Here is a 25980-nt window from a genome sequence, read left to right as displayed (position 1 = left end):
CTGTAACTGTAAAAAGTTCCTGGGAGCCGCGCAATGGAAAAAAAAAAAACTTCTACTCGAAGGTCTGCCCCTTAAGTAAAAAGCGTGATAGTTCTTGTTTTCTTGCGTTGCACCAAACGTTTACGCAGGGGTCTCTACAGCGCCTGCATAATAAAGCTTACGTATCAAAAGTATAATAGCTTGAAAATACACAAATGACCCAAAAAAAAGTGTTAAGTTTTGAACTCTGTGTGGTTACATGTACGCATGTGTGTTATGAAGCATGCAAAGTGAAGACCCTTCCACTTATTGCAATATGAAAAATATTTTACGCGTTACCCAATATAGCAAAGTTTCGCGCAAAAGAAAAAATAAAAAGCAATTACAAACAAAAAAAAAGGAAATAATAGAAGATCTTGCTGAAGTTAAGGTCAAGGGTTCTTCTCACTTGACGTAATAACCGATATAAAAGTTAGATCAGTAACCTCTCGCATTCTCCACTAGAGCTGCTACGAAAGTATAGAAGAATCAAACTCTCGGAACCTAACTCTATTTCAAAACAGTATATATTTCCATATTACTAATGGCAAAGCGCAGATTACCAGACAGGCCACCAAACGGGATAGGAGCTGGTGAACGGCCGAGACTGGTACCTAGGCCCATCAACGTACAGGACGCTGTGAACCGGCTAACGAAACCGTTCAGGGTTCCCTACAAGAATACACACCTTCCACCCGCTCCTGGTAGAATCGCCACCGGGTCTGATAATATCGTAGGAGGAAGGAGCTTGAGGAAAAGATCTGCCACTGTATGTTATTCTGGCTTGGATATAAATGCTGACGAAGCAGAGTATAATAGTCAGGACATGAGTTTTTCCCAGTTGACTAAACGACGGAAAGATGCTCTCAGTGCTCAAAGATTGGCCAAGGATCCGACAAGACTGAGTCATATTCAGTACACTTTGAAAAGGTCCTTCACAGTCCCAATTAAGGGGTATGTACAGAGGCATAGTCTCCCATTAACTTTAGGGATGAAAAAGAAAATCACTCCAGAACCTCGACCTTTACATGACCCAACAGACGAATTTGCCATAGTGCTTTATGACCCGTCCGTTGACGGCGAAATGATTTTCCATGACACATCTATAGATAACAAGGAAGAAGAGTTGAAGAAAGTGGCCAAGAGCACGCAGGAAAAGGGGGACATTAACAAAGAAGAGAATAGCCAGGAGCAAAAACCCACACAAAAAATAGGGCACCATCCAGCCTTGATGACAAATGGTGTGAGAAACAAAACGTTACGTGAGCTTCTGGGTGATTCGGAAAACTCTGCAGAGAACAAGAAGAAATTTGCCAGTGTCCCTGTGGTTATTGATCCAAAACTGGCCAAGATTTTAAGACCCCATCAAGTTGAAGGTGTCAGATTTTTATACCGTTGTGTCACAGGGCTTGTGATGAAGGATTATTTAGAAGCTGAGGCGTTCAACACTTCAAGCGAAGATCCATTGAAAAGTGACGAAAAAGCGCTTACGGAATCTCAAAAGACTGAACAAAACAATAGAGGTGCCTATGGCTGTATCATGGCCGATGAAATGGGGCTAGGTAAGACATTGCAGTGTATAGCGCTGATGTGGACATTATTAAGACAGGGCCCGCAGGGTAAAAGACTTATAGACAAATGCATTATTGTCTGTCCATCTTCTTTAGTCAACAATTGGGCCAACGAATTGGTAAAATGGTTGGGCCCTAATACCTTAACTCCATTGGCCGTCGATGGAAAAAAATCTTCAATGGGTGGTGGTAATACAACGGTTTCACAAGCCATCCATGCCTGGGCCCAGGCGCAGGGACGAAATATTGTTAAACCCGTCTTAATCATATCGTATGAGACTTTACGTCGGAATGTCGATCAATTAAAAAGCTGCAATGTTGGTCTAATGCTGGCAGATGAAGGTCATCGTTTGAAGAATGGTGACTCTTTAACATTCACAGCTTTAGATAGCATCAATTGTCCCAGGAGAGTTATATTGTCTGGTACGCCCATTCAAAATGATCTTTCCGAATATTTTGCTCTGCTAAGTTTTTCCAATCCTGGCTTATTAGGGTCTAGAGCAGAGTTTAGAAAAAATTTCGAGAATCCAATTTTGCGAGGGCGTGATGCTGACGCTACCGATAAAGAAATTACAAAAGGTGAGGCGCAATTACAAAAGCTATCTACTATTGTCTCCAAATTTATCATTCGTCGTACTAACGATATTTTGGCCAAATATTTGCCTTGCAAGTATGAGCACGTTATTTTCGTAAACTTAAAGCCACTACAGAACGATCTTTACAATAAATTGATCAAGTCCAGGGAGGTGAAAAAAGTAGTTAAGGGTGTTGGTGGCTCTCAGCCGCTGAGGGCAATAGGTATTTTGAAGAAGCTATGTAATCATCCTAATCTCTTGAATTTTGAAGACGAATTTGACGACGAGGATGATTTGGAGTTGCCTGATGATTACAATTTGCCCAGCTCAAAAGCTAGGGACGTGCAAACGAAGTATTCAGCTAAATTTTCCATTTTAGAAAGATTTCTCCATAAGATAAAGACTGAATCCGATGATAAAATTGTTTTGATCTCCAATTATACCCAAACCTTGGATCTAATTGAAAAAATGTGTAGATATAAACACTATAGTGCTGTACGGTTGGATGGTACAATGTCAATTAACAAGAGACAAAAATTGGTGGATAGATTCAACGATCCTGAGGGCCAAGAGTTTATCTTCCTTTTAAGTTCTAAAGCAGGTGGCTGTGGTATCAATCTGATTGGTGCAAACAGGTTAATTTTGATGGATCCGGATTGGAATCCTGCCGCTGACCAACAAGCTTTGGCGCGTGTTTGGAGGGATGGTCAGAAAAAGGACTGCTTCATTTACAGATTCATATCGACTGGTACCATAGAGGAAAAAATTTTCCAAAGGCAATCTATGAAAATGAGTTTGAGTTCATGCGTGGTCGATGCAAAAGAAGACGTTGAGAGGTTGTTCAGTTCTGACAATTTAAGACAGTTGTTCCAGAAAAATGAGAATACAATATGTGAAACACATGAAACCTACCATTGTAAACGTTGTAGTGCTCAGGGCAAACAATTAAAGAGAGCCCCTGCAATGCTATATGGTGATGCAACAACTTGGAATCACTTAAATCATGACGCTTTGGAAAGAACAAATGATCATTTACTAAAAAACGAGCATCATTACAACGATATAAGTTTCGCATTTCAATATATTTCACATTAATCTCTCATATCTATCTAATTGTAAAAAAAAAAAATGGAATTCAATTGTTGGGAGGGTCATTACATATTTCTTAATCAAAGGCATGGTTATACATACTTGAACGTAGTAAATGATGGAGAATGGGGTAAAATTGGTAATTATCTCTATGTAGTTCAATAAAAAAGTACAATCATAGAACTTGAGTGCAAAAGACTTAAGCGAAGTCTTATTACATTTTGTATGAGCCTTTAAATTTTTCTTTATTTTCATTTTTTTTGCGCTAAAAGTGCCAGCCGAAACTGCTAAAAAAGGTTATGGCAAGAAAGCCTTACGTTGTCAAAGAACTAAACATCTTATACAGCTTCAGATGCTCAGAAAGATTAACATCAATTTTTAAGACGCCAATATCTGAAAAAAATGGATGAGATTCTTGCCAAAGCAGGTTCACAAGCCGTTACATTTGCTATAAAATCAGGGATATCGATAGCATCCACATATGCGCTGAAGACAATAACGAACTTTGTCGTCCAGATTCCCAAGGATGATGCTAGAAGGATAGATCAATTGAAGTTTAAATTGGAAAGCCGCATGGCCATTGTGTCCAGTGCAATTGATCTGATAAAACTGGTAGCGGCAAGGGGAAACACAAATTTGCAAATTACACTAAGGTTAACTAAGGATCTAAAAGAAGAGATCGATAGATTTGACGAAAAAATCAGCGAGATGACGCAAAAGGTTGAGGGTTCCAGAAGTGCAAAAACACAGAATGAAGCTATCAAGGCGGTAGAAAACTACATAAAGGACTTATTATTGAGGATAGAAGAAATCACTCCATTTATTAACCTTTCTTTAACAACTTCTGGTGCCAACTTGAATAGTGCACTTCCATATCAAGTTTCTCCTGGTTTGTTGTTAAAGGCCTCTTATTTTGTTAGTGAGAACAATAGAAAGTATGAGAATACAATAAGAAGTAGTGAAAAAGAAAAGGGAAACAAAGAAAATATAAAAGTTCAAGTGGGGCCTACCTTTGAAATCACATTGTTCTCTATTTTCTATAATCTAACGTCGGAAAGCAATGGGCAATCAGGAATTGTATGGAAAGAGGATATGAAACGAGCAAAAGCAATTATATATAGGCAGAACTCTACAGAAAGGGAGTATGATTATTTTATGAAAATAGAACAAGATTTTAATGACGGTAGGTACCATGAGGATGATGATAAAGAAGACACACCACAGGAACTCACCATAGACCTGAACCATATCAAGAAATTATTTTTCAGTGTTTCTGGTAGGCTTCTACGATTGGAAGAACAGGATTCTCCAGTGTTAGTGTTGAAGATTGACCGGCACGATGACAAAGAAAACGGAACTAGTGATGGAGAGAAAGTACTGCTTGATGATATTACTTGGTATGCGGTAAGTGGGTATGAAGAAATGGAGGAAAATGAAGAGGAAGATGAAGAGGAGGACGCAGAGGAAGAGAAAGACGGAGAGGAAGAACAGGAGGAAGAAGAGGAAAATAATACCCTGGACGACAAAACTTCGTCCATCACGTTACTCGAGTACATTATCCGGCTAACGTCTTTACAAAGTAACGATCAGAAAAGTATATTGGAGGTAAGCGATGAAAGGTTATCAATATATTTGAACGATGAAAATACGAACTCCAGAAAGGATAGAATTAGCAATTCTACAATTAAGGAGACAGAGCAAAAATTAAAGAACTTAAAACTTTAAAATGGTTATATTTCCAGTGCGGCGTTCGACATATTGTATAATTGTATATATTTACGTATATGTATACGAATATCCAGATGCATTACTTTGGATGTGAATTATGCGGTGATACTTGTTTGTACAGCTCGTTCAACTCATTGATAGAAAATGGAATATCAATATCGTTTAGCGGGGTGCCCGTAGTGGAATTTGCGCCTTCTGTTTCGTCGATATTAAATGGATCCAGAGGTAAATCAGGGCTTTGTTCAAGCGTATCGAGGGAAGGCAAATCCAAATCGTTAATGCTATCGGTCTTGATGTCACCACTTTGTGGAGGTGATTTCAAACTTGGCAATGTGGTTGTCATGTCTACGTACGAGGAGTTGCCACTTAGCCCCAAAAAAGCCTCCAAATCTGCAGCTCCGAGACCATTAGCATTCGCTGTCTCATGATTCGTCCTGCTGTGGCATGACCCTGTCTTTTGCTTCCGGCTGCTTTTCCTCTTGGTATGACATTTGCAGGGCTCACCTTCATCACAACGACACCGTGTTTCATCTTCTTTACTGCCAACAGCTGGCCGTCGTGCAGACGCACACATACACCCGCCCGACGGGTTGAAGTTCTTGGTTCTTCTCAGCTCTTTACAATGACCACATGTGGTCGATGGCCTTCCCTTGCGTCTGATCATCTGCAGCGGACCATCAGTGTGAGTACACTGCGCCGCCCTATGTCCCCTGATACACGTTTCACAGGCATATTTGACCCCGTTAATTACGACCATCCTGTGATTACAAGGATTGTCAGCCCCCTTTTGTTAACCCGCCATCTATGACATTATATTGCCATGGCTACTGCTATATTGTCCACAGCTTAGTACTTACCAATCCAGGCCCTGCGGCTCTTACCCTGTATGCCCGCGCACCGTGGCGACTTCGCCTCGTTTTGGCGATTTTCATGGCAAATACTCTTTCAAAATCGTAGTGGTGGAAGGTAGGTGAAAAGAATTGCGTTCCTAGCAAGGATCGATTGGTATCAATTGCACGTTAAGCACATCCCTAGATAACCAGTTCACAGCAAGACCGATCGTTAAATTTTTGTATTCTACATTTTAGCTGCATTTTTTTTTCATTTTGTTCCTCCAAGATTCTCTATTAAAAGAAGTACTTTTTTTTGTTAGCAAGTGTGGACCCTATCTGTCGTTATATCGAGATCTTGTACCCTAGGCCATCGTACACTATAATCCTTCCTTCCTTCAAGAACTTATTAGAAAAATCTTCGTTTTCTACCACATCTCATCACTCTACTACATCATAATAGTGTTTGCTCGCCTCGTTCTTCACATTCCCGTTTATAACAATACTAGTTACTATAATAATATCCTTACATCTGGGTAAGACAAGACAAGGCAAGACTAGCACCAAACTAAGGTAAAGTGAAAAATAAGATAATTATGAGTGACAATCCATTTAATGCGAGTCTTCTTGACGAAGACTCAAATCGTGAGAGAGAAATACTAGACGCGACCGCAGAAGCTCTTTCGAAACCGAGCCCTTCTCTAGAGTACTGTACTTTATCCGTAGACGAAACTCTAGAAAAGCTAGGCACCGACAAAAACGGTGGTTTACGATCATCTAATGAGGCTAACAATAGGAGATCACTTTATGGTCCCAATGAAATAACCGTAGAAGATGATGAAAGTCTTTTCAAGAAGTTCTTGTCCAATTTCATTGAGGATCGAATGATTCTACTTTTAATAGGGTCTGCAGTGGTCTCTCTCTTTATGGGTAACATCGATGATGCCGTTAGTATCACACTGGCAATTTTTATCGTTGTCACTGTCGGTTTTGTCCAGGAATATAGGTCTGAAAAATCTTTGGAAGCCTTGAATAAATTAGTTCCTGCTGAATGTCACTTGATGAGATGTGGCCAAGAAAGTCATGTGTTGGCTTCCACTTTGGTCCCGGGCGATTTAGTCCATTTCAGAATAGGTGACAGGATTCCTGCAGACCTTAGAATTATTGAAGCCATCGATTTATCCATCGATGAAAGTAATTTAACTGGTGAAAATGAACCGGTACACAAAACCTCACAAACGATTGAGAAATCTTCCTTTAATGATCAGCCTAATTCGATTGTACCGATCTCTGAGAGATCTTGTATAGCTTATATGGGTACTTTAGTAAAGGAAGGTCATGGTAAGGGTATCGTCGTAGGAACGGGTACAAACACATCCTTTGGTGCTGTTTTTGAAATGATGAATAATATTGAGAAACCGAAGACTCCATTGCAATTAACAATGGACAAACTGGGAAAAGATTTGTCATTGGTTAGTTTCATAGTTATTGGTATGATTTGTTTAGTTGGTATCATCCAGGGTAGATCTTGGTTGGAAATGTTCCAAATATCCGTATCCTTAGCGGTTGCTGCCATTCCAGAAGGTTTACCAATTATAGTGACCGTTACGTTGGCATTGGGTGTTTTGAGAATGGCCAAGCGTAAAGCCATCGTAAGGAGGTTACCAAGTGTCGAAACTCTAGGATCTGTCAACGTCATTTGCTCTGACAAAACAGGTACATTAACCTCAAACCACATGACTGTATCCAAGCTTTGGTGCTTGGATAGTATGTCTAATAAACTGAACGTCCTGTCATTAGACAAAAATAAGAAGACTAAAAACTCTAATGGCAATTTGAAAAACTATTTGACTGAAGACGTTAGGGAAACTCTAACCATCGGTAACCTCTGTAATAACGCATCTTTCTCTCAAGAGCATGCCATATTTTTGGGGAACCCAACTGATGTGGCTCTTTTAGAGCAGCTGGCAAATTTTGAAATGCCCGATATCAGAAACACCGTTCAAAAAGTCCAAGAACTTCCATTCAACTCCAAAAGAAAATTAATGGCAACCAAGATTCTCAATCCTGCCGACAATAAATGTACAGTTTATGTCAAAGGTGCATTTGAAAGAATTCTTGAGTGCTCCACAAGCTATTTGAAATCAAAAGGCAAAAAAACTGAAAAATTGACTGAAGCTCAAAAAGATACCATAAATGAGTGTGCAAATTCTATGGCGTCTGAAGGTTTGCGCGTACTTGGGTTTGCCAAACTATCTTTATCTGATTCATCAACTCCACTTACTGAGGACTTAATCAATGATTTAACTTTCACTGGTTTAATTGGTATGAATGACCCTCCAAGACCAAACGTCAAATTTGCCATTGAACAGTTACTACAAGGGGGTGTCCATATCATTATGATTACTGGTGATTCCGAGAATACCGCAGTAAACATTGCAAGACAAATTGGTATTCCAGTTATTGATCCAAAGCTTTCCGTTTTATCCGGTGATAAACTAGATGAGATGTCAGATGATCAACTGGCCAATGTCATCGACCATGTTAATATTTTTGCTCGTGCCACACCTGAGCATAAATTAAACATTGTTCGTGCATTAAGGAAGAGAGGTGATGTGGTAGCAATGACCGGTGACGGTGTTAACGACGCTCCTGCGTTGAAACTTTCAGATATCGGCGTTTCCATGGGTAGAATTGGTACAGATGTTGCCAAAGAAGCCTCAGACATGGTCTTAACTGATGACGATTTCAGTACTATTCTAACTGCTATTGAAGAGGGGAAAGGTATTTTTAACAATATTCAGAATTTCCTGACTTTTCAACTGTCTACTTCTGTTGCCGCATTATCGCTAGTTGCATTATCTACTGCATTCAAACTACCCAACCCGTTGAACGCAATGCAAATTCTTTGGATCAATATTTTAATGGACGGGCCACCAGCTCAGTCGTTAGGTGTAGAACCTGTGGATCATGAAGTTATGAAGAAGCCCCCAAGAAAACGTACCGATAAAATTTTGACACATGATGTGATGAAGCGTTTACTAACCACCGCAGCTTGTATCATAGTGGGGACAGTTTACATTTTTGTCAAAGAGATGGCTGAAGATGGTAAAGTGACTGCTAGAGATACTACTATGACCTTTACTTGTTTCGTTTTCTTTGATATGTTTAATGCTTTGGCTTGCAGACATAACACAAAATCAATCTTCGAAATTGGATTTTTCACGAACAAAATGTTCAACTATGCCGTTGGGCTATCTCTACTGGGTCAAATGTGCGCTATATATATACCATTTTTCCAAAGTATCTTCAAAACTGAGAAACTCGGTATCTCTGATATATTATTATTATTACTCATCAGCAGCACTGTCTTCATCGTTGACGAGTTGAGAAAATTGTGGACGAGAAAAATGAATGAAAGAGACTCAACGTATTATTCGAATGTTTGATACTTCACACTTTTGCGCTTTTATGTTTTTTCTTCCTTCTTCTTATCTTTCATGAGGACCCTCAGCCCTCTTAATGGGGTTATACTAATTAATGGGAACATATGTAGGTATGTGTATGTACATATATTTACAACGGATACTAAGGTAAACATGTATGGGCGACTGTTCGTATATAGAAAAGTAATATGAAAATGTATTTTTTCCTTCTTTTTGCGGACTTCATGATAAAATCCTACTAGTCATTGTATGTTTTTTTGGAAAGTCGATCACGATTTTATTTAAAATAGTATACAATTATTTGCAGCCGCTTTTCGTAATCTATTCATAACAGCTAATCCTTCTCCTTCCTCATTTATGCCTTCGACAAATATTAGGTCAACGTTGTCATTCTCATCTACTTTTCTTAAAGCAGCAAACAAGTTAGTTTGTATTTCTTCACCTGTCTGGCCAAGTTTTTCAATGATGAAAGTTTTCGAAAAAAGGTCGGGGTCGTTAAAGATCTTGCATTGTAAGTCGGAATCCCGTAATTTTAGGGAAGTCAAAATCGCAATTTTTTTTATATTCCTGTCGGCTTTTAATTCCGTTTTGATCAACTCGTTCAATCTTTCCATCTGCTTCTCCTCTTTATGAATAGCATTGGCCGCGCAATGAGGAACTAATAAAACAACCTTGGCCGAAGGGGAATAATGTCTATACTTCATACCAGGCGTTCTTACCTTTTCACCCTTTTCAACTGTTCTCTTATTCTCAACCTTGCAAAGAGACCAAGCTTCGCCGCCCAATTTAGTGATTTCTTCATATGTAAAACCGCCAGGTCGCAGTAGCATAGGAGGATTGCATAGCCCATCAACCACAGTACTTTCTACGCCAACCTTGCATGCTCCGCCATCAAGAATCATGGGAATTTTATCCTTTAAATCATGATAAACATGAGACGCCAAAGTAGGAGATGGTCTTGTAGACGCATTTGCTGAAGGGGCAGCTATTGGCGTATCGCTCAGTGCGATCAGTGCTCTAGCAACTGGATTAGCAGGTATGCGTACTGCAAACGTAGGCTGATCTGCAGTTGTTAATTTTGATAATGTACTATGCTCTAAAGGTGGAACTGGCAAAAGAATTGTTAATGGGCCAGGCCAAAGGCTTGAAATTAATGAGCGATAAATTGAAGGTATGTTATCAAACAAGGATGCACCTGATAGATGCGATTGATTAAAGATCTTCCTGTTGAGTTGATCAATGGATGAAACATGTGTGATCAAAGGATTGTCACTAGGCCTGTTCTTGGCCTTGTATATACTGAGCACTGAATTATCATTCAAAGCAGAACCTCCAAGACCATAAACAGTCTCAGTCGGAAAAGCCACAGTTTCATCTGTATCTCTTATTATACTTGCTGCCTCAACTAATGCAGCTTCTGTTTCAGGATCAGTTATTATTGGTAAGGATCCATCTATATGCGCAGTCGGGGAGAAAATGATTGATAGCGGGTTGACTTTTAAGATCTTAGTATCAAACAGTGCTTTCGATGTCATTGCCAAAAAATGTCGTCCCAGATACATATAATTCCGGAATAGCGAATAGGATTACCATTAAAATATGTAAGTAAGGTTTAGTTGTAAGTCAACAGCGCCAAAAAAAAATTTCGAGGAGGAGTGTAAGGCTCTCTTTTCGAATGAATATTATCAATTTAATGAGGTTTATGCGATGAGGTTACTATTTTCTCGGTGAAAAAAATAGGAAAGCTAACGTAGATAATGATTTTAAAGCTTTTTCACAGCTTGCTCTACATATAGTTGTTGTAAGGCATTATTTTTCAAGAAAATAGCCTTGTTGGCGCAATCGGTAGCGCGTATGACTCTTAATCATAAGGTTAGGGGTTCGAGCCCCCTACAGGGCTATCTTTTTGAAGAACAAATGGAACAAAATATCCAAGACACTAAATTGCACTACCATTGACATTCCAATGGAAGAAGAAATTTAGCCCAGTCCCTGTAGTTTATACTTAGAATGAGACTTTTGCACGCCTTTTCTTCATCTCTTTGAAACCGCTCATCTACTATTTATCTTTTCTAACGATATGCCCGGATGACATTAATGCTCTCTTTTGTGTCACGAGAAATATAAACAATAATTAACAATAAAACGTCATGTATTTAACTGGAAATCATATTTAGATTCTTACTGGTTATGTTGTACTGACAAGAAAAGGGCCTGAAATACCTGAATAATGGGAACCGGCGCTTTTTTAGATGGATTAGAAAAGGAAAACTTTTCAAGTAGAATGCATTTAGATTTGAATACCCATCATAACATGGATTCTCGAGAAGATGGCAACACTAGTGAGGAAAGTAAAAGAAGTAGTCCGGTAGAACAAATGTCACCAAAAGACAAAGAAAGGTCAGCTAAAATGGAGACTACAGGTAACATATTCAATGAAAAAATTGATTTGCACGAAAGGTTTGAGAATACGGGCGAGTTCAACAATGACTTGAAGCTGATTCCTGATTCTAGTCTAAATTCAAAAGAGTACCAATTTAAAAACTGGGAAAGTTTTTGGTGCAATACAGAAGGTTACAAAACTAAACACATGCAGCCCTTTCACTTTACAAACGGGTTAGAGGAAATAAAGGAACCAATAATGGAGTTGAATATTTCTACTTCACCATACAAGGGACAAAGGCCAAATTCAGCTCCAACCGAGTATTCGGCTGCCACAACAGCGTTCACCAAAACACAATTAGAAGTGAGTTTTCTAAAAACTAACCTGCTCACGTACATAAAAAAAGAGATTGACATTTGCTTATCAAGTATTCCGTTTTTCGATGACGCAGTTCAAATGCAAAAGAAATTCTTGGAATACAGGGATATTGACTTGGATGAAGAATATGAACTCAAAATTTTGGGGGAACTTTTAAATGATTTGAACTTCTTTCATATGCAGGAAAACTCTCTGCTAAATAGAGAGCTAGCAGTTCGTAAATTTTCCAACCAACCTGAAAATCAGAATCTCCCCCCCGTTAGAGATTTCAGGAATCCCCTCATGCCAATAAATAACCGCTATTCTCCCCCATTAGTGTTGAAAAAAAACGGCAAGTCCTTCGAGGAAAACTACGAGTTCACGCCCAATACATCGAATTTCTGGGGAGAGAAAGCGGAATTACAAAATTCCATAAGCGGTGGAACACCTTATTGCTTCCACACTGACAATATACATCGAACAAAACCCTTTATGTCATTTGAAAACCAAAACGAACCCCTATTCCAGAGAAAAAATCCAGATTACAAGCAGCATTTTAACTCCGGAAGAAGTGTACATAATGCAGTGGAACCAAAATCTTATAGAGGTATAGGATTAAACGAGAGTTATCAGAAGGGGTATGCAGTAATGACTAAGTCGTTTGGAAATATAGATTTGAATAGAATGCCCAGAAGAGGTAATGAAGAAATGTATAGCTGGTCACGTAATTGATCAATACGAATGAAAAGAAAAAAGAATTATTTCCCAAAATTCAAAGTACTAATCATACATTAACTTCATACATATATACATACAAGTCTTGCATATGTGCATTTGTTTATATTATTTCGAGAGGTCTTTCTTTGAGAGTTCTTCGTTTTTTCTTCTTTTAGATGCTGCTATCATTTCTTGTTGACGTCTTCTTTTGGCCCTATCGATCTTAGGCACAGTAGTAATCTGCTTTCTTTCTGTATGCGCTTTACCGTTCTTTATACTGTCTTTCTCCTTTTTGGTCATTTTAGCCATCTTATCCATCCATTCAGATACTTCACAACCACTTTGTTTCATAACATTTATTATCGGTTTGATGGCTACTGAATCTTGCTTAGTATAGAATGTGATAGCTTTACCTGACCGCCCACCTCTACCTGTTCTACCGATTCTATGAACATAAGCCTGAGAAGATCCTGGAACATCATAATTTATGACCAGATTAACACCTTTGAAATCAATACCACGAGCTAAAACATCGGTACAGATCAAACACCATAACTCGCCAGACTTGAATCGTTCAATAATTCTATCCCTTTGCAAGGCTGTTCTTTCTGCATGAATCACATCCACGTTAATTCTGTCGTACATCAGTTCATGATATAATGCTTTTGCTCTTGTAATAGACTCTAAAAATATTATGATTGGTGGTTTGAACTCACCTTCTTGAACGAGCTGTCTAATAGCAATTAGTTTACCCTCTTCATTACCGCAAAATATTAATTTTTGTTCAATATTTGTATTTGCTGCTTCCTTGTGGCCTATAATAACTCTAATGGGATCCATCATTATACTTTGTGCAATCTCTTCCACACTGGATGGAATAGTCGCAGAAAACATCGCTTTACGCAACGCTGGCTCTTTACAGGCGCTCAGAATATCGTCACTTTGTTCAACAAACGTTTTGTCGAACAGTTTATCAGCTTCATCGAAAATCAAATGTTTAACTTTGGAAAGATCAAGGGCCTCATTTTTGACAACATCAATTAGTCTTAATGGGGTAGAAATAATTATGTCATATTTCTTATCACTAACTCCTTTGTTTTTCAATTTAGCGCCTAAAGATTTAGATAACAGAGCGACTTGCAGAGGCCTCTTTTTTTCCAAAAATATCTTATGAGATAGTTTAAAACATTCGATAAAAATTTGGTTTGCTAGTTCTTTTGTAGGTGAAATGATCAAACCTTTCAACCCCGAAGTTTGCTTGTCATCAATAATTTGCTGAACCAGCGGAATCAAGAAGGCTAACGTCTTACCAGACCCAGTGGGACCACATGCCAAAACGTCTCTATTATTTAGAGCAAAGGGAATGCATTCACTTTGGATTGGAGTAGGCTCAGTAAACCCATTTTCAATCAAGTTATTTAGTAAACGTCTATCCAATGAAAACCTAGAAATTAAATCTTCAAACGAACCTATTGGTAGTGGAACATCTGTACCTGATACATTACCCTTGTATGATTTTCTTAAAGCGGATGCCTCAGCGGTATTGGTAATCACTGGTTTTATCAGATCTTCATCATCATTGGCGCTCTCATTCCCTTTGTCTGAGGAATCATTTACCGTCTTCTTCTCCCTATCATCCTCTACCTTGCTAATAATTCTTTTGTTTCGAAAGAAATCAAGTTCTTTCACGATCTGGCTTTCATTATTATCTTCCTTTTGATTCCCATCCTTTCCATTTATAACACTATAATCTGCTGCCTTGGCTTTTGGGCCCGACTCTTTCTTCACGGAAGCTCCTCTAGTCAATACTCTAAAAATGTCCATGCCGGCTTGCCTGTTTAATAAATTATACAATGTTGTCTACCTTTTTTGCAGATACTTTCCCTCAGTTGAAGATGTCATTATATTACTTTTTTTTCCCATTTCCATCTCATCGCAGAAAATTTTTCACAGCGGGAGGAAAGCAGGTCGGTCAATAAGCCGCCATTATAGTAACTGAAAAACTGTGATTGATATTATATTCTATTGCTTTCAGTATAAATTACATTTGCACAAAACATTTCTACTTATTATACGCGTTATATAAATTGCCAAGAAAAGCTGCTCATATGCTCAACGATGCCAGTGTTTTCGTTTTCTGGTGCAGCACAGCGATTCTCTCAGCGATATCCATAAACAGTGTGAATTCTTCAATGACAGTAGAAACTATAGCAGCTATTCCTGTCTTTAACTGCAGCAGATTTTCTGCTTCGGATGAAACTAGGTCTGCTGTGATGGCTGTAGAATTAGCATTATTTGGTGCGCCAAATAAGTCTGTATCAATGCCATTTACCGCAGTTTCTATATCCGAGAGAATACGACAGTAATCCTCCAACTTTTTCTCATAGAGGTGAATTTTCTTTTGGAAGAATCTGTCCAAGTCATTAGAAGAAATTTTGCTGCCTGGGGTTAATAGTTGCTGTAAGAGCACAGAAAAAGTTTGCGTGTCTAAAAGGTCTTCATCGATCAGTGATTTAAATGAGGATATTTTCTTCAAGTCTTGCTTTAAATATTGACTTGTTGCAGATTCTGACTTCAGTAGGTATGCAACATCACGGGGAATGGAATCTATCAATTCATCGTGATCGGTTGTATCTGCCTTCAAATGGTGCGAGATCTGCACTTGTTTTTGAATGTATTGATCAAGCTGTTCAATTTCTTGACGTATTTGAGGTGGCAGCTCGGAAATCCGTGTCATTGGCGTGATAGGGAGTTGGGATAGATTCTGCAATGCACACTGCACTTGTGGTTGTTGCTGTAGTTGCTGCTGCTGATTACCGAATAGCCCGCCTGGCGCACTCGTGTTGTTGTTGTTGTTGTTGCTATTTGATGAACCAAACAAAGACGTTGTTCCCGTCGGTTTGGAACCAAACAACCCTCCACCAGTGGTCGTATTACCTGCGTTATTTCCGAATAGTGATGCACCTGCCGGCTTGGCACCAAACATACCCTGGCTCTGTGCAGGGGCTGAAGAGGTGCTTGTATTGCCGAACAAAGAAGAGCCTCCTACAGGTTTAGAATCAAATAGTCCGGTGTTTGCACTATTCATACTACTACTATTATTATTATTAGCGAACAAACTACCGCTCGTCGGTGCGGTGGTGGAACCAAATAAACCACCAGAGTTATTGTTGGAATTAGCGCCGAACAACCCACCGCCAGTGCTTGCCGTGTTATTAGATTTGTTACCGAAAAGACCTCCCCCGGTGGTGGCGCCTCCTCCAAATGCATTCGTCTGAGGTTGTTGTTGCTGCTGCTGGCCAAACGATGCACCTAACCCGCCAGCAGATCCGGCAGGTTTAGCGCCAAATAGCCCACCTGCACTGGGACCCGTGTTTTGTCCAGCTTGAGTCCCACCAAACGAAAATCCAGTATTCGCATTTCCAGTACTGGCTCCACTGGCCTGACCAAACAGCCCACCTGCAGGTGTCGAAGATGCCTTATTTAATCCAAACATTGTGCACACTGCCCGTGAAAAAACTCTCAATTGCTATTCTTTATTGTCTCATCGCCTGATCAGCAATTATCATCACAATTAATGAGCTTTTTCAACTACATTTGTTTGAGAAAGCTAGGATATCCATTCCGTGTTGAGTGATATAAGCTACCTCCTTTGCTCGCCTTTTCGCCACCGCAGTGCAAATGACAGTAGAAAGAAACAACAAGAACAGCTTGAAGAGCAGTTTAACAAGCCTGAAACACCGAATCAAGCACTTTCGACTCCCAATCTCCAGTTGTAAAGTTATACTACGCAAACACAACAGTTGCAGCTTGCCTTTTTTTCAGCAGCTCTTCCGTTATCATAAAATCTGTTTGGCGTTCGCATAAGCGAACCGATTCTTTTATTATTTTCTCTCTGTCTTTTATTTCCGTTCCTGTTAATAGTTTATTTTCTAAAGGATACTGTCTTCTTCCGTACTTATCAGAATTACAACAAGCAATTGACCAATCCTAGGACGATTCGTGTACTATAAAGAGAAAAAAAAATCAACACTTGTAATAACAGCAGCAACAAATATATATCAATACGGTATGGGTATTCCAAAATTTTTCAGGTACATCTCAGAGAGATGGCCCATGATTTTACAACTTATTGAAGGAACACAGATTCCTGAGTTTGATAACTTATACCTGGATATGAATTCGATTTTACATAATTGTACGCATGGTAACGACGACGATGTGACCAAGCGGTTAACTGAAGAGGAGGTCTTTGCCAAAATCTGTACGTACATCGATCATCTTTTTCAGACAATTAAGCCCAAGAAGATCTTTTACATGGCTATTGATGGTGTGGCCCCTCGTGCGAAGATGAATCAACAAAGAGCTCGTAGGTTCAGAACCGCTATGGATGCAGAAAAAGCTTTGAAAAAGGCCATTGAGAATGGTGATGAGATTCCCAAGGGCGAGCCATTTGATTCGAATTCTATTACTCCAGGCACGGAGTTTATGGCCAAATTGACCAAAAACTTACAATATTTTATTCATGATAAGATTTCTAACGACTCCAAATGGAGAGAAGTGCAGATTATATTTTCCGGCCATGAAGTTCCAGGTGAAGGTGAACACAAAATCATGAACTTTATAAGGCATTTAAAATCCCAAAAGGATTTCAATCAGAATACGAGACATTGTATCTACGGCCTTGACGCGGATTTGATTATGTTGGGTTTATCTACTCATGGGCCTCATTTTGCTTTGTTAAGAGAAGAAGTCACATTTGGTAGAAGAAATAGTGAAAAAAAATCGCTCGAACACCAGAATTTCTACTTATTGCATCTTTCTTTATTAAGAGAATACATGGAGTTGGAATTCAAAGAAATTGCAGATGAAATGCAATTTGAATATGATTTTGAACGTATTTTGGATGATTTTATTCTTGTCATGTTCGTCATTGGTAATGATTTTTTGCCCAATTTGCCAGATTTGCATCTAAACAAAGGGGCGTTTCCCGTTTTGTTACAAACGTTTAAAGAAGCTCTCTTACATACCGATGGCTACATTAATGAGCATGGTAAAATAAATTTAAAGAGATTAGGTGTCTGGTTGGATTATTTATCTCAATTTGAACTATTAAATTTTGAAAGGGATGATATAGATGTTGAGTGGTTCAACAAGCAATTAGAAAATATTTCTTTAGAAGGTGAAAGGAAAAGACAAAGAGTTGGTAAAAAATTATTGGTAAAACAACAAAAGAAGTTAATCGGAAGTATAAAGCCATGGTTAATGGAGCAATTACAGGAGAAATTATCGCCTGATTTACCAGATGAAAAAATTCCAACTTTAGAGTTACCTAAGGACTTAGACATGAAAGATCATCTAGAGTTTTTAAAAGAATTCGCTTTCGATTTGGGTCTTTTCATAACGCGTTCCAAATCCAAAAATAGTTATTCCCTAAAAATGGATCTTGATTCTATTAACCCTGACGAGACAGAAGAAGAATTTCAAAATCGTGTTAATTCTATTAGGAAAACAATAAAAAAATACCAAAATGCTATCATTGTGGAGGATAAAGAAGAATTAGAGTCCGAAAAAACCATTTACAATGAAAGGTTTGAACATTGGAAGCATGGATATTATCACGACAAATTAAAATTTACCACAAATAGTGAAGAAAAAGTGATAGATCTTGCTAAGGACTACGTTGAAGGTTTACAATGGGTTCTATATTATTATTACAGAGGATGCCCATCTTGGTCGTGGTATTATCCACACCATTATGCACCAAGAATCTCTGACTTAGTCAAAGGTTTGGATCAAGATATTGAATTTGATTTAAGCAAACCATTTACTCCATTTCAGCAATTAATGGCTGTTTTACCAGAAAGATCCAAAAATCTGATACCTCCAGCTTTTAGGCCATTAATGTACGATGAACAATCACCAATTCACGATTTCTACCCAGCTGAGGTCCAACTTGATAAAAACGGCAAGACGGCTGATTGGGAAGCGGTTGTCTTGATATCATTTGTGGATGAAAAAAGGTTGATTGAGGCTATGCAACCTTATTTGTCCAAGTTGTCACCTGAAGAAAAAACGAGGAATCAATTTGGTAAGGACTTGATATACTCGTTTAATCCTCAAGTTGATAATATTTATAAGAGTCCGTTGGGCGGCATTTTTTCTGATATAGAACACAACCATTGTGTCGAAAAAGAGTACATCACCATCCCATTGGACAGTTCCGAGATCCGATATGGTTTATTACCTGATGCTAAACTCGGCGCCGAAATGCTAGCCGGTTTTCCCACGTTACTGTCTTTACCATTTACTAGTTCACTGGAGTACAATGAAACAATGGTCTTCCAACAACCCTCTAAACAACAATCAATGGTTTTACAAGTAACTGATATATATAAAACTAATAACATTACTTTGGAGGACTTTTCGAAGAGGCATTTGAACAAAGTGATTTATACAAGATGGCCATATTTGAGAGAATCCAAATTGGTCTCTTTGACGGATGGTAAGACTATCTATGAATATCAGGAATCCAATGATAAGAAAAACATCAGATTTGTAACAAAACCTGCTGATACTCAGGACAAAAAACTATTCAATAGTTTGAAGAATTCAATGCTAAGGATGTTTGCTAAACAGAAAGCTGTTAAATTGGGGCCTGTAGAAGCTATTGCTACTGTCTTCCCTGTGACTGGTTTGGTGAGAAATTCTGATGGTGGTTATATTAAGACCTTTAGTTCCACTCCAGATCACTATCCGTTGCAACTAGTTGTTGAATCTGTTGTCAACGAAGATGAAAGATACAAAGAAAGAGGGCCTATTCCTATCGAAGAGGAATTCCCATTGAATTCAAAAGTCATTTTCTTGGGTGATTATGCCTATGGCGGTGAAACCACTATTGATGGTTACAGTAGTGACCGCAGGCTGAAGATTACTGTAGAAAAGAAGTTTTTGGATAGTGAACCCACTATTGGCAAAGAAAGGTTACAAATTGATCATCAAGCGGTTAAATATTACCCATCTTATATTGTGTCTAAGAACATGCACCTACATCCCTTGTTTTTGTCCAAGATTACTTCCAAGTTCATGATTACTGACGCTACCGGTAAACACATTAATGTTGGTATCCCCGTCAAGTTCGAAGCGAGACACCAAAAGGTTTTGGGTTACGCAAGGAGAAATCCAAGAGGCTGGGAATATTCAAATTTAACTATAAATGTATTGAAAGAGTACAGACAGACTTTCCCAGATTTTTTTTTCCGGTTGTCAAAGGTAGGTAATGACATCCCAGTTTTGGAAGACCTTTTCCCAAACACCTCCACTAAGGATGCCATGAATTCATTAGATGGTATCAAACAATGGCTAAAGTATGTCTCATCGAAGTTTATCGCGGTATCTTTGGAGTCTGACTCCCTAACTAAGACATCGATTGCGGCTGTGGAAGATCATATCATGAAATATGCAGCTAACATTCAAGGTCATGAAAGAAAACAGTTAGCCAAAGTTCCTCGCGAGGCTGTTTTGAATCCAAGATCATCATTTGCACTCTTGCGTAGTCAAAAGTTCGATTTAGGTGACCGTGTTGTTTACATCCAGGATTCTGGTAAGGTACCAATTTTCTCAAAGGGTACTGTTGTTGGTTACACCACTCTCAGTTCATCATTATCAATTCAAGTCTTATTTGATCATGAAATCGTGGCTGGTAATAACTTTGGCGGTAGATTACGCACGAATAGAGGGTTAGGCCTTGATGCCTCTTTCTTGTTGAACATTACCAACAGACAATTCATTTATCATTCTAAGGCTTCCAAGAAGGCGTTGGAAAAGAAAAAACAATCTCATAATAGGAATAATAATACCAAAGCTGCTCATAAAACTCCGTCAAAGCAGCAATCTGAAGAAAAGCTTAGGAAAGAAAGAGCGCATGATTTATTGAATTTCATCAAAAAGGATACCAATGAAAAGAATTCAGAAGATGTAAACAATAAAAACGAGGTGCCCAAAAAAGATGTCAAACCTGTCAAGAAAACCTTGTTAAAAAGGCCAGCTCAGAAAAGTAGTGAAAACCTGCAAGTTGATGTGACCAATTCTGAGAAAGCGCCACTAAATAATCCAACTGTTGCCGGCTCTATTTTCAATGCCGTAGCAAATCAATATTCTGATGGCGTTGGCAATAATTTGAATATTCCACCTCCACCTCATCCAATGAATGTGGTTGGAGGACCCATTCCTGGAGTCAGTGATGTTGCAGACGTTGGTTTGCCGTACAATATTCCCCCAGGTTTTATTGCCCATCCTAATGGTCTTCACCCACTACATCCTCACCAAATGCCTTATCCTAATATGAATGGAATATCTATTCCACCACCACCACATGGATTTGGCCAACCGATTCCCTTCCCACCTCCACCTCCTATGACAAATCTTCCAGATCAAGGAAGTCATATTGTTGTCAATGAAAAGGAAAGCCAAGATTTGAAAAAATTCATCAATGGTGCAAATGTTGGGGAAAACGCTAAGAGCAGTAGAAAAACCGAGAGTAAAACCCGTTCTGGCACAAACTCTACCGAATGTCAATCGCCAAGGTCAGGAAGCAATGCTGCTGAACGTGATAATAAGAAGAACGAATCTAGTTAAGAATTAGGATACGACTAAAAACTTAGAGTATATTCGAGGTTCCTATGATAGTAAATATCTAACACCTATATAAAGACTGGTATTTGTATTTAATTGTTTGTCTTGACAAAAACAAAGCTCGCACCAAATGGAGATTGTCAAAGGGTATTTTACACAAAGCTTTTTGTATAGTTTATAGGTATTGATTCATTTCAGTAATCTTCTTGTAAGGTATAACTTTGTACTCTCTTCTCATTGATCTCGTTTTGCTTAGCAAACCATTTTTCTTCAAAACCATTTGATCTGTGCACACCGTCCCATCTTGATCCTGGTGTGATGGCAAACCTGTTCTCAGGTGCTACCTTATCATAAAGCTTGCGGCCCAGTAACGACGTTTTTATGACCTCTTTTTCGTCATGTGTAAATCTCGTTGCAGGATCTTCCACCGTCAGGTTCGAGGATGTTTGACTTTTCTTCTCGTGGGAATCTACGTTTATTCCTAGCTTTTGAACGTCTCCCATATTTAAAGTTCTCAGGTATTGTTCTCTTTCCGCGGCTTTGTCATCTTCATATTTAGATCGGCTAGAAATGGAGTTGTCTATTTTGCAATTTTCTTGTATTTTGTGACCTTGAGCGTCTCTGTATATGGTTTCTCGTGTTTTCTGTTTGCCTGCTACTGTGGTAAGTGGCTCTTGAGTGCTCGTTTCCTGTACATCGCTCTTGTTATTATAGCCAGTAATTAACGATGTAGAGGAATGCGTTATTGCATGGGAGAGCTCGTTTGTCTCCAAGTTCTTCCATATATTCTTGCTGTTCTGTTTGCCAAACTTGCTGATTGAAGTAACTCCTGACTTCTTCTGTTCTTGTTGCAGTATACTTAACCGTTCTTTCACTATTAATGAATTTTTGTCAGAATTGGCGTCTGATTTTGACTCTTTCTTCTTCTTTCTCGTCTTATTCTTAGGTTTTGTGGGCCCATAAGTTTCCGATAAATATTGATGCAATGCCATGTAATTGATGTTCTGTTATCTTCCGTCATTTGAGTCTTAATGGTAACTTTCATATTCAAGTTAGAATGCCGTTTTCTTCAAGCCATTTTTAAGCGCGTTCTGTCCAAAAAAGCCTTAAAGCTTGAATTACGTTCTTGTTTACGTATTGTAAATATCGTTGTTGTTCACAAATCTGCAGTTCCTTCTATGCTGTAAGTTATCAGGTGTTCGTGTATGGGATGGTGACTGATGAAGAAAATGTGCATCTAAAGTCAAGCTTACCCATTCTCAAGAAGCTCAGTCTCGATGAACTATTAAATGTGCAGCATGACGTGACTACGCTAATAGCGAAACGTGTCCAAGCACTTCAAAATGGAAGTAAATGTGTTTTCGAAGGACCTAGCAGTATATTGGTTGAAAGTGTATGTCACCAAAAAAATGTTCTTCAACAATCTTCGCAGTCGTCAGTAGGAGCAGGTGAGCAAGATTCTGAAGATTTCATCCTTACTCAGTTTGATGAGGACATAAAGAAAGAATCACCAAAATTTCATCATCGTAATGAAAATAAAACCGCTGTGCAATTACCGCTGGTTACTATGTCACCCAGTAAGAACAAACGGAAAATTTCAGAGTTTAGTTCACCTTTAAACGGCCCTGGTAACTTAAGTGATTTAGAAGATTGCTCTGATACCGTAATCCATGAGATAGATCATAATAAAGAGAACAAAACAAGAAAAATATTAGGAATAGAGCTACAGAAACCTGAATTTACTTTGCCAAATTTTTACAAACAAGATAAGGACAGTTTACTGTTTGACTTCAATACGAACCCTTTAACAAAGCGAGCCTGGATCCTTGAAGACTTTAGGCCAAATGAAGATATCGCCCCGGTTAAGAGAGGAAGGAGAAAGTTGGAGCGATTTTATGCCCAAGTTGGTAAGCCGGAGGATTCTAAGCACAGATCACTGTCGGTAGTGATGGAATCGCAAAATTCCGATTACGAATTTGCGTTCGATAACTTGAGGAATAGATCGAAATCCCCACCAGGGTTTGGCAGACTAGACTTTCCCTCCACCCAGGAAGGGAATGAGGACAAAAAAAAATCTCAGGAAATCATCAGAAAAAAGACGAAATATAGGTTTTTAATGGCAAGCAACAACAAGATCCCACCGTACGAGAGAGAATATGTATTCAAAAGGGAACAATTGAATCGAATTGTCGACGATGGATGTTTCTTCTGGAGTGATAAACTACTGCAGATATATGCTAGATGTTAAATGCCGCAGTCGTCATTCTACATTCATTTCTTCAAATTTCATTTTTTTTAGTTGCTGTTATTGGAAGAGTTTCTCCTTTGCATATGGGAAAAACTGAAGAAAATAAAAAAAAGGCAAGAAGATGAACAATAATGGGAAACAAAAAAAAGGGCTAAGAAAAAATGAATACCACATAAAGCAAGGAAGACAATTTTGACAAATGGTACCTAACTTGCCCGGGTTTTACTATGATAGAGAACGGCGACGCTATTTTCGCATATCTGAAAATCGAAGCATTCCCACCCCAGGAACAACGAGCCAGTACAGTAAAGATAATATAAAGCGACAATCTGTTCAGGCAAGATACGATAAAGAATTATTTATAATAAAGAGAAAACGTCAGCAAACATTGCAAAAGTATAAGATCAGTCTTCTAAATCCGTTGGAACGGGCTTTTCGACCTTTACCATATGAAAAGTACATAATTGGTCTAGGCATGCAGTATGCATTCCATTCTCATAGTGAAGGTCACAACTCACATCGTTCTATCACCACAAAATCACTTAATGTTCCAAACATCATGCAGATAGGAGTATTAGCAAATTATATCTTATTAGTTACCCAAGAAGGATCTTATCAAAATAAACTAGCATTTGCAACAAGCAAGGGTTACATCGTAGGATTTTCGTCCCTCGATAATTGTTCCGAAGAAAATTTCTTTATAGGCTTTTCCATGGCTGAATTCAATCCTGTGCTAAAATATAAGTCTGAGCCGACTGATTTGTTCAAAACAATGAAACTTGAGAGAACAATTGCGGCCAAGGAAGGGCCGAGCCATTATTTTTATCATAATATTAATTCCAGATCTAACGTGCATACCTTTGCCATATTCATGCAAGATCCTTCTTCACTAAAACTGCTTAAAGTTCGTCAAGTCAAACTCAAAGAAAATTGCCAAGTGCATGATTCTCTCGTTGTTGGAGACACATTGATTGTTACCGTAAATGATTGCTGTCATTTTTATGATTTTGTTCCCGAGACCTTCCCTAATCCATATGTTTTTTTTCCTGGAAGAAGCTCAAGGAAATCCAAAAAAAGGAGTGACATTACTTCTTTATCATTTCGTCTCCAAGGAGATGCTTTATTACCACCAAAAAAGTCGAACTCCGCTGTGTTTTATATTGGATATAGAAATGGCGATTCTATGGCAATGACCTTCAGCAATATTACGAATATGACATTATTACAGTGCCTTAGGACCAACGATATGACGCTGAAAAGACAAAATCAACCTATCAGAAGTTTCTTGAAATCTATTGTTTCCATAAAAGCTTTGAATAATAAGGGACTAATAATTATGTCTGGAATGGCAGAAAAAGAGGATGTGCAACAACTAATTATCGCAGATACGTTTCTGGAGGACACCTTGGCTGAAAAACCGGTTATATCTTTCAAAACTAAGTTCTTAAACGTGACTAAAGATACAGAAATCTTTGAGGTGTCGGATGATGGACGCTACTTCATTTATGGTTCTACAAGTGCTAGGAATGGCAAGGGTGATTTCGAGGTATTTTGTACTGTTTTATCTGGAAATCTTGGCTACGAAAAATCTGAAGGTGGAAATATCACCCTGTATCCAATAAGAGTTATGAAAGACTACTGTAGGTTAGAAAACCCTCAGTCTGAATTTATACACCTACACTCGGCGTTCATGCCGTCAATGCACGTAAAAATGCGTGGTACTGTAGGAACTCTATGTAGACAGAATGATACTTCACCTCACGATATTTCTGAAGAGGTACTTTCTCAAAAAGTATGCTGCTTAATCCGAAGAGAAGATAGTCCTTATAATGGGGCCAACGTCCTCGTAACGTCCGCTTTGGTTTAGCTCATTCAGCTGCGATTTTCGCTTTATAAATATATAGCACACACTTTGCATTCATACATTTACATATGTAACCTTTAAATTATTAAACACTAAGTCCCAGTTGATTAGCGATCAAGAACCAAATATGATGATTTATTATGCAGTAGTTGAAAAGGACATTTTGTGTTATAGCATAATGCTTTCTTGGTGAGACTTTCCATTTTAAGTAGCTTAACGGTTTTGATATATAGATAGATGAGATTATAATAAAATATACAAATATGTATCATTGTTAGTACAAGTTAAACCTAAATATAATAAAGCCAACCAAGACAGGAACCAGTAGAAAATTTTATACAAATGACAAAGAAAAACAAACGGTATTTTCCTATTTATTAAAAATGCTTGAGCGAATGGATATTTTAACACATTATTGTCCTAAGGGACAATTTGAATTTGAAAATAAAATGACAGTAATAGACAAAAAGAAAGCTGAATGAATGAATGAATGAATGGATTACTTAATTAATGAATGAAT

General features: G+C 38.4%; 12 protein-coding genes and 1 non-coding gene across 13 annotated transcripts; 8 read left to right on the top strand and 5 right to left on the bottom strand.

Annotated features, from left to right (window-relative positions):
* Positions 1-562: 562 nt before the first annotated feature.
* On the top strand, positions 563-3259 carry RAD54 (DNA-dependent ATPase RAD54; the record flags this gene model as incomplete). Its single annotated transcript, XM_033910319.1, has 1 exon — positions 563-3259. One exon carries the CDS (start codon positions 563-565, stop codon positions 3257-3259), a length of 2697 nt encoding a protein of 898 aa, XP_033766210.1.
* A 396-nt stretch (positions 3260-3655) lies between these two features.
* YRB30 (Yrb30p) lies at positions 3656-4978 on the top strand (the record flags this gene model as incomplete). Its single annotated transcript, XM_033910318.1, has 1 exon — positions 3656-4978. The coding sequence occupies one exon, from the start codon at positions 3656-3658 to the stop codon at positions 4976-4978; it is 1323 nt and encodes a 440-aa protein (XP_033766209.1).
* Positions 4979-5060: 82 nt separating this feature from the next.
* Positions 5061-5738, bottom strand: CUP2 (Cup2p; the record flags this gene model as incomplete). The annotated part of the gene is made up of 1 exon (XM_033910317.1): positions 5061-5738. One exon carries the CDS (start codon positions 5736-5738, stop codon positions 5061-5063), a length of 678 nt encoding a protein of 225 aa, XP_033766208.1.
* Positions 5739-6407: 669 nt separating this feature from the next.
* Positions 6408-9260, top strand: PMR1 (Ca(2+)/Mn(2+)-transporting P-type ATPase PMR1; the record flags this gene model as incomplete). The annotated part of the gene is made up of 1 exon (XM_033910316.1): positions 6408-9260. The coding sequence occupies one exon, from the start codon at positions 6408-6410 to the stop codon at positions 9258-9260; it is 2853 nt and encodes a 950-aa protein (XP_033766207.1).
* Positions 9261-9538: 278 nt separating this feature from the next.
* On the bottom strand, positions 9539-10819 carry SUA5 (threonylcarbamoyladenylate synthase; the record flags this gene model as incomplete). The annotated part of the gene is made up of 1 exon (XM_033910315.1): positions 9539-10819. One exon carries the CDS (start codon positions 10817-10819, stop codon positions 9539-9541), a length of 1281 nt encoding a protein of 426 aa, XP_033766206.1.
* Positions 10820-11084: 265 nt separating this feature from the next.
* Positions 11085-11157, top strand: SPAR_Gtrna5K. Its single transcript has one exon. It is a non-coding gene; the product is annotated as a tRNA-Lys (tRNA).
* Positions 11158-11487: 330 nt separating this feature from the next.
* Positions 11488-12729, top strand: SPO74 (Spo74p; the record flags this gene model as incomplete). Its single annotated transcript, XM_033910314.1, has 1 exon — positions 11488-12729. The coding sequence occupies one exon, from the start codon at positions 11488-11490 to the stop codon at positions 12727-12729; it is 1242 nt and encodes a 413-aa protein (XP_033766205.1).
* Positions 12730-12840: 111 nt separating this feature from the next.
* ROK1 (RNA-dependent ATPase ROK1) lies at positions 12841-14538 on the bottom strand (the record flags this gene model as incomplete). Its single annotated transcript, XM_033910313.1, has 1 exon — positions 12841-14538. The coding sequence occupies one exon, from the start codon at positions 14536-14538 to the stop codon at positions 12841-12843; it is 1698 nt and encodes a 565-aa protein (XP_033766204.1).
* A 280-nt stretch (positions 14539-14818) lies between these two features.
* On the bottom strand, positions 14819-16210 carry NUP49 (FG-nucleoporin NUP49; the record flags this gene model as incomplete). Its single annotated transcript, XM_033910312.1, has 1 exon — positions 14819-16210. The coding sequence occupies one exon, from the start codon at positions 16208-16210 to the stop codon at positions 14819-14821; it is 1392 nt and encodes a 463-aa protein (XP_033766203.1).
* A 575-nt stretch (positions 16211-16785) lies between these two features.
* XRN1 (chromatin-binding exonuclease XRN1) lies at positions 16786-21351 on the top strand (the record flags this gene model as incomplete). Its single annotated transcript, XM_033910311.1, has 1 exon — positions 16786-21351. The coding sequence occupies one exon, from the start codon at positions 16786-16788 to the stop codon at positions 21349-21351; it is 4566 nt and encodes a 1521-aa protein (XP_033766202.1).
* Positions 21352-21542: 191 nt separating this feature from the next.
* On the bottom strand, positions 21543-22340 carry BUD13 (Bud13p; the record flags this gene model as incomplete). The annotated part of the gene is made up of 1 exon (XM_033910310.1): positions 21543-22340. One exon carries the CDS (start codon positions 22338-22340, stop codon positions 21543-21545), a length of 798 nt encoding a protein of 265 aa, XP_033766201.1.
* Positions 22341-22558: 218 nt separating this feature from the next.
* On the top strand, positions 22559-23596 carry SAE2 (ssDNA endodeoxyribonuclease SAE2; the record flags this gene model as incomplete). Its single annotated transcript, XM_033910309.1, has 1 exon — positions 22559-23596. The coding sequence occupies one exon, from the start codon at positions 22559-22561 to the stop codon at positions 23594-23596; it is 1038 nt and encodes a 345-aa protein (XP_033766200.1).
* A 199-nt stretch (positions 23597-23795) lies between these two features.
* Positions 23796-25463, top strand: SPAR_G00770 (uncharacterized protein; the record flags this gene model as incomplete). The annotated part of the gene is made up of 1 exon (XM_033910308.1): positions 23796-25463. The coding sequence occupies one exon, from the start codon at positions 23796-23798 to the stop codon at positions 25461-25463; it is 1668 nt and encodes a 555-aa protein (XP_033766199.1).
* Positions 25464-25980: the final 517 nt, after the last annotated feature.

Source organism: Saccharomyces paradoxus, chromosome VII (genome assembly GCF_002079055.1).
Source record: "Saccharomyces paradoxus chromosome VII, complete sequence".
NCBI classification, from domain to species: domain Eukaryota; kingdom Fungi; phylum Ascomycota; class Saccharomycetes; order Saccharomycetales; family Saccharomycetaceae; genus Saccharomyces; species Saccharomyces paradoxus.
Note: the sequence above shows the minus strand (reverse complement) of the source record. Positions and strands in the feature narration are given on the sequence as shown.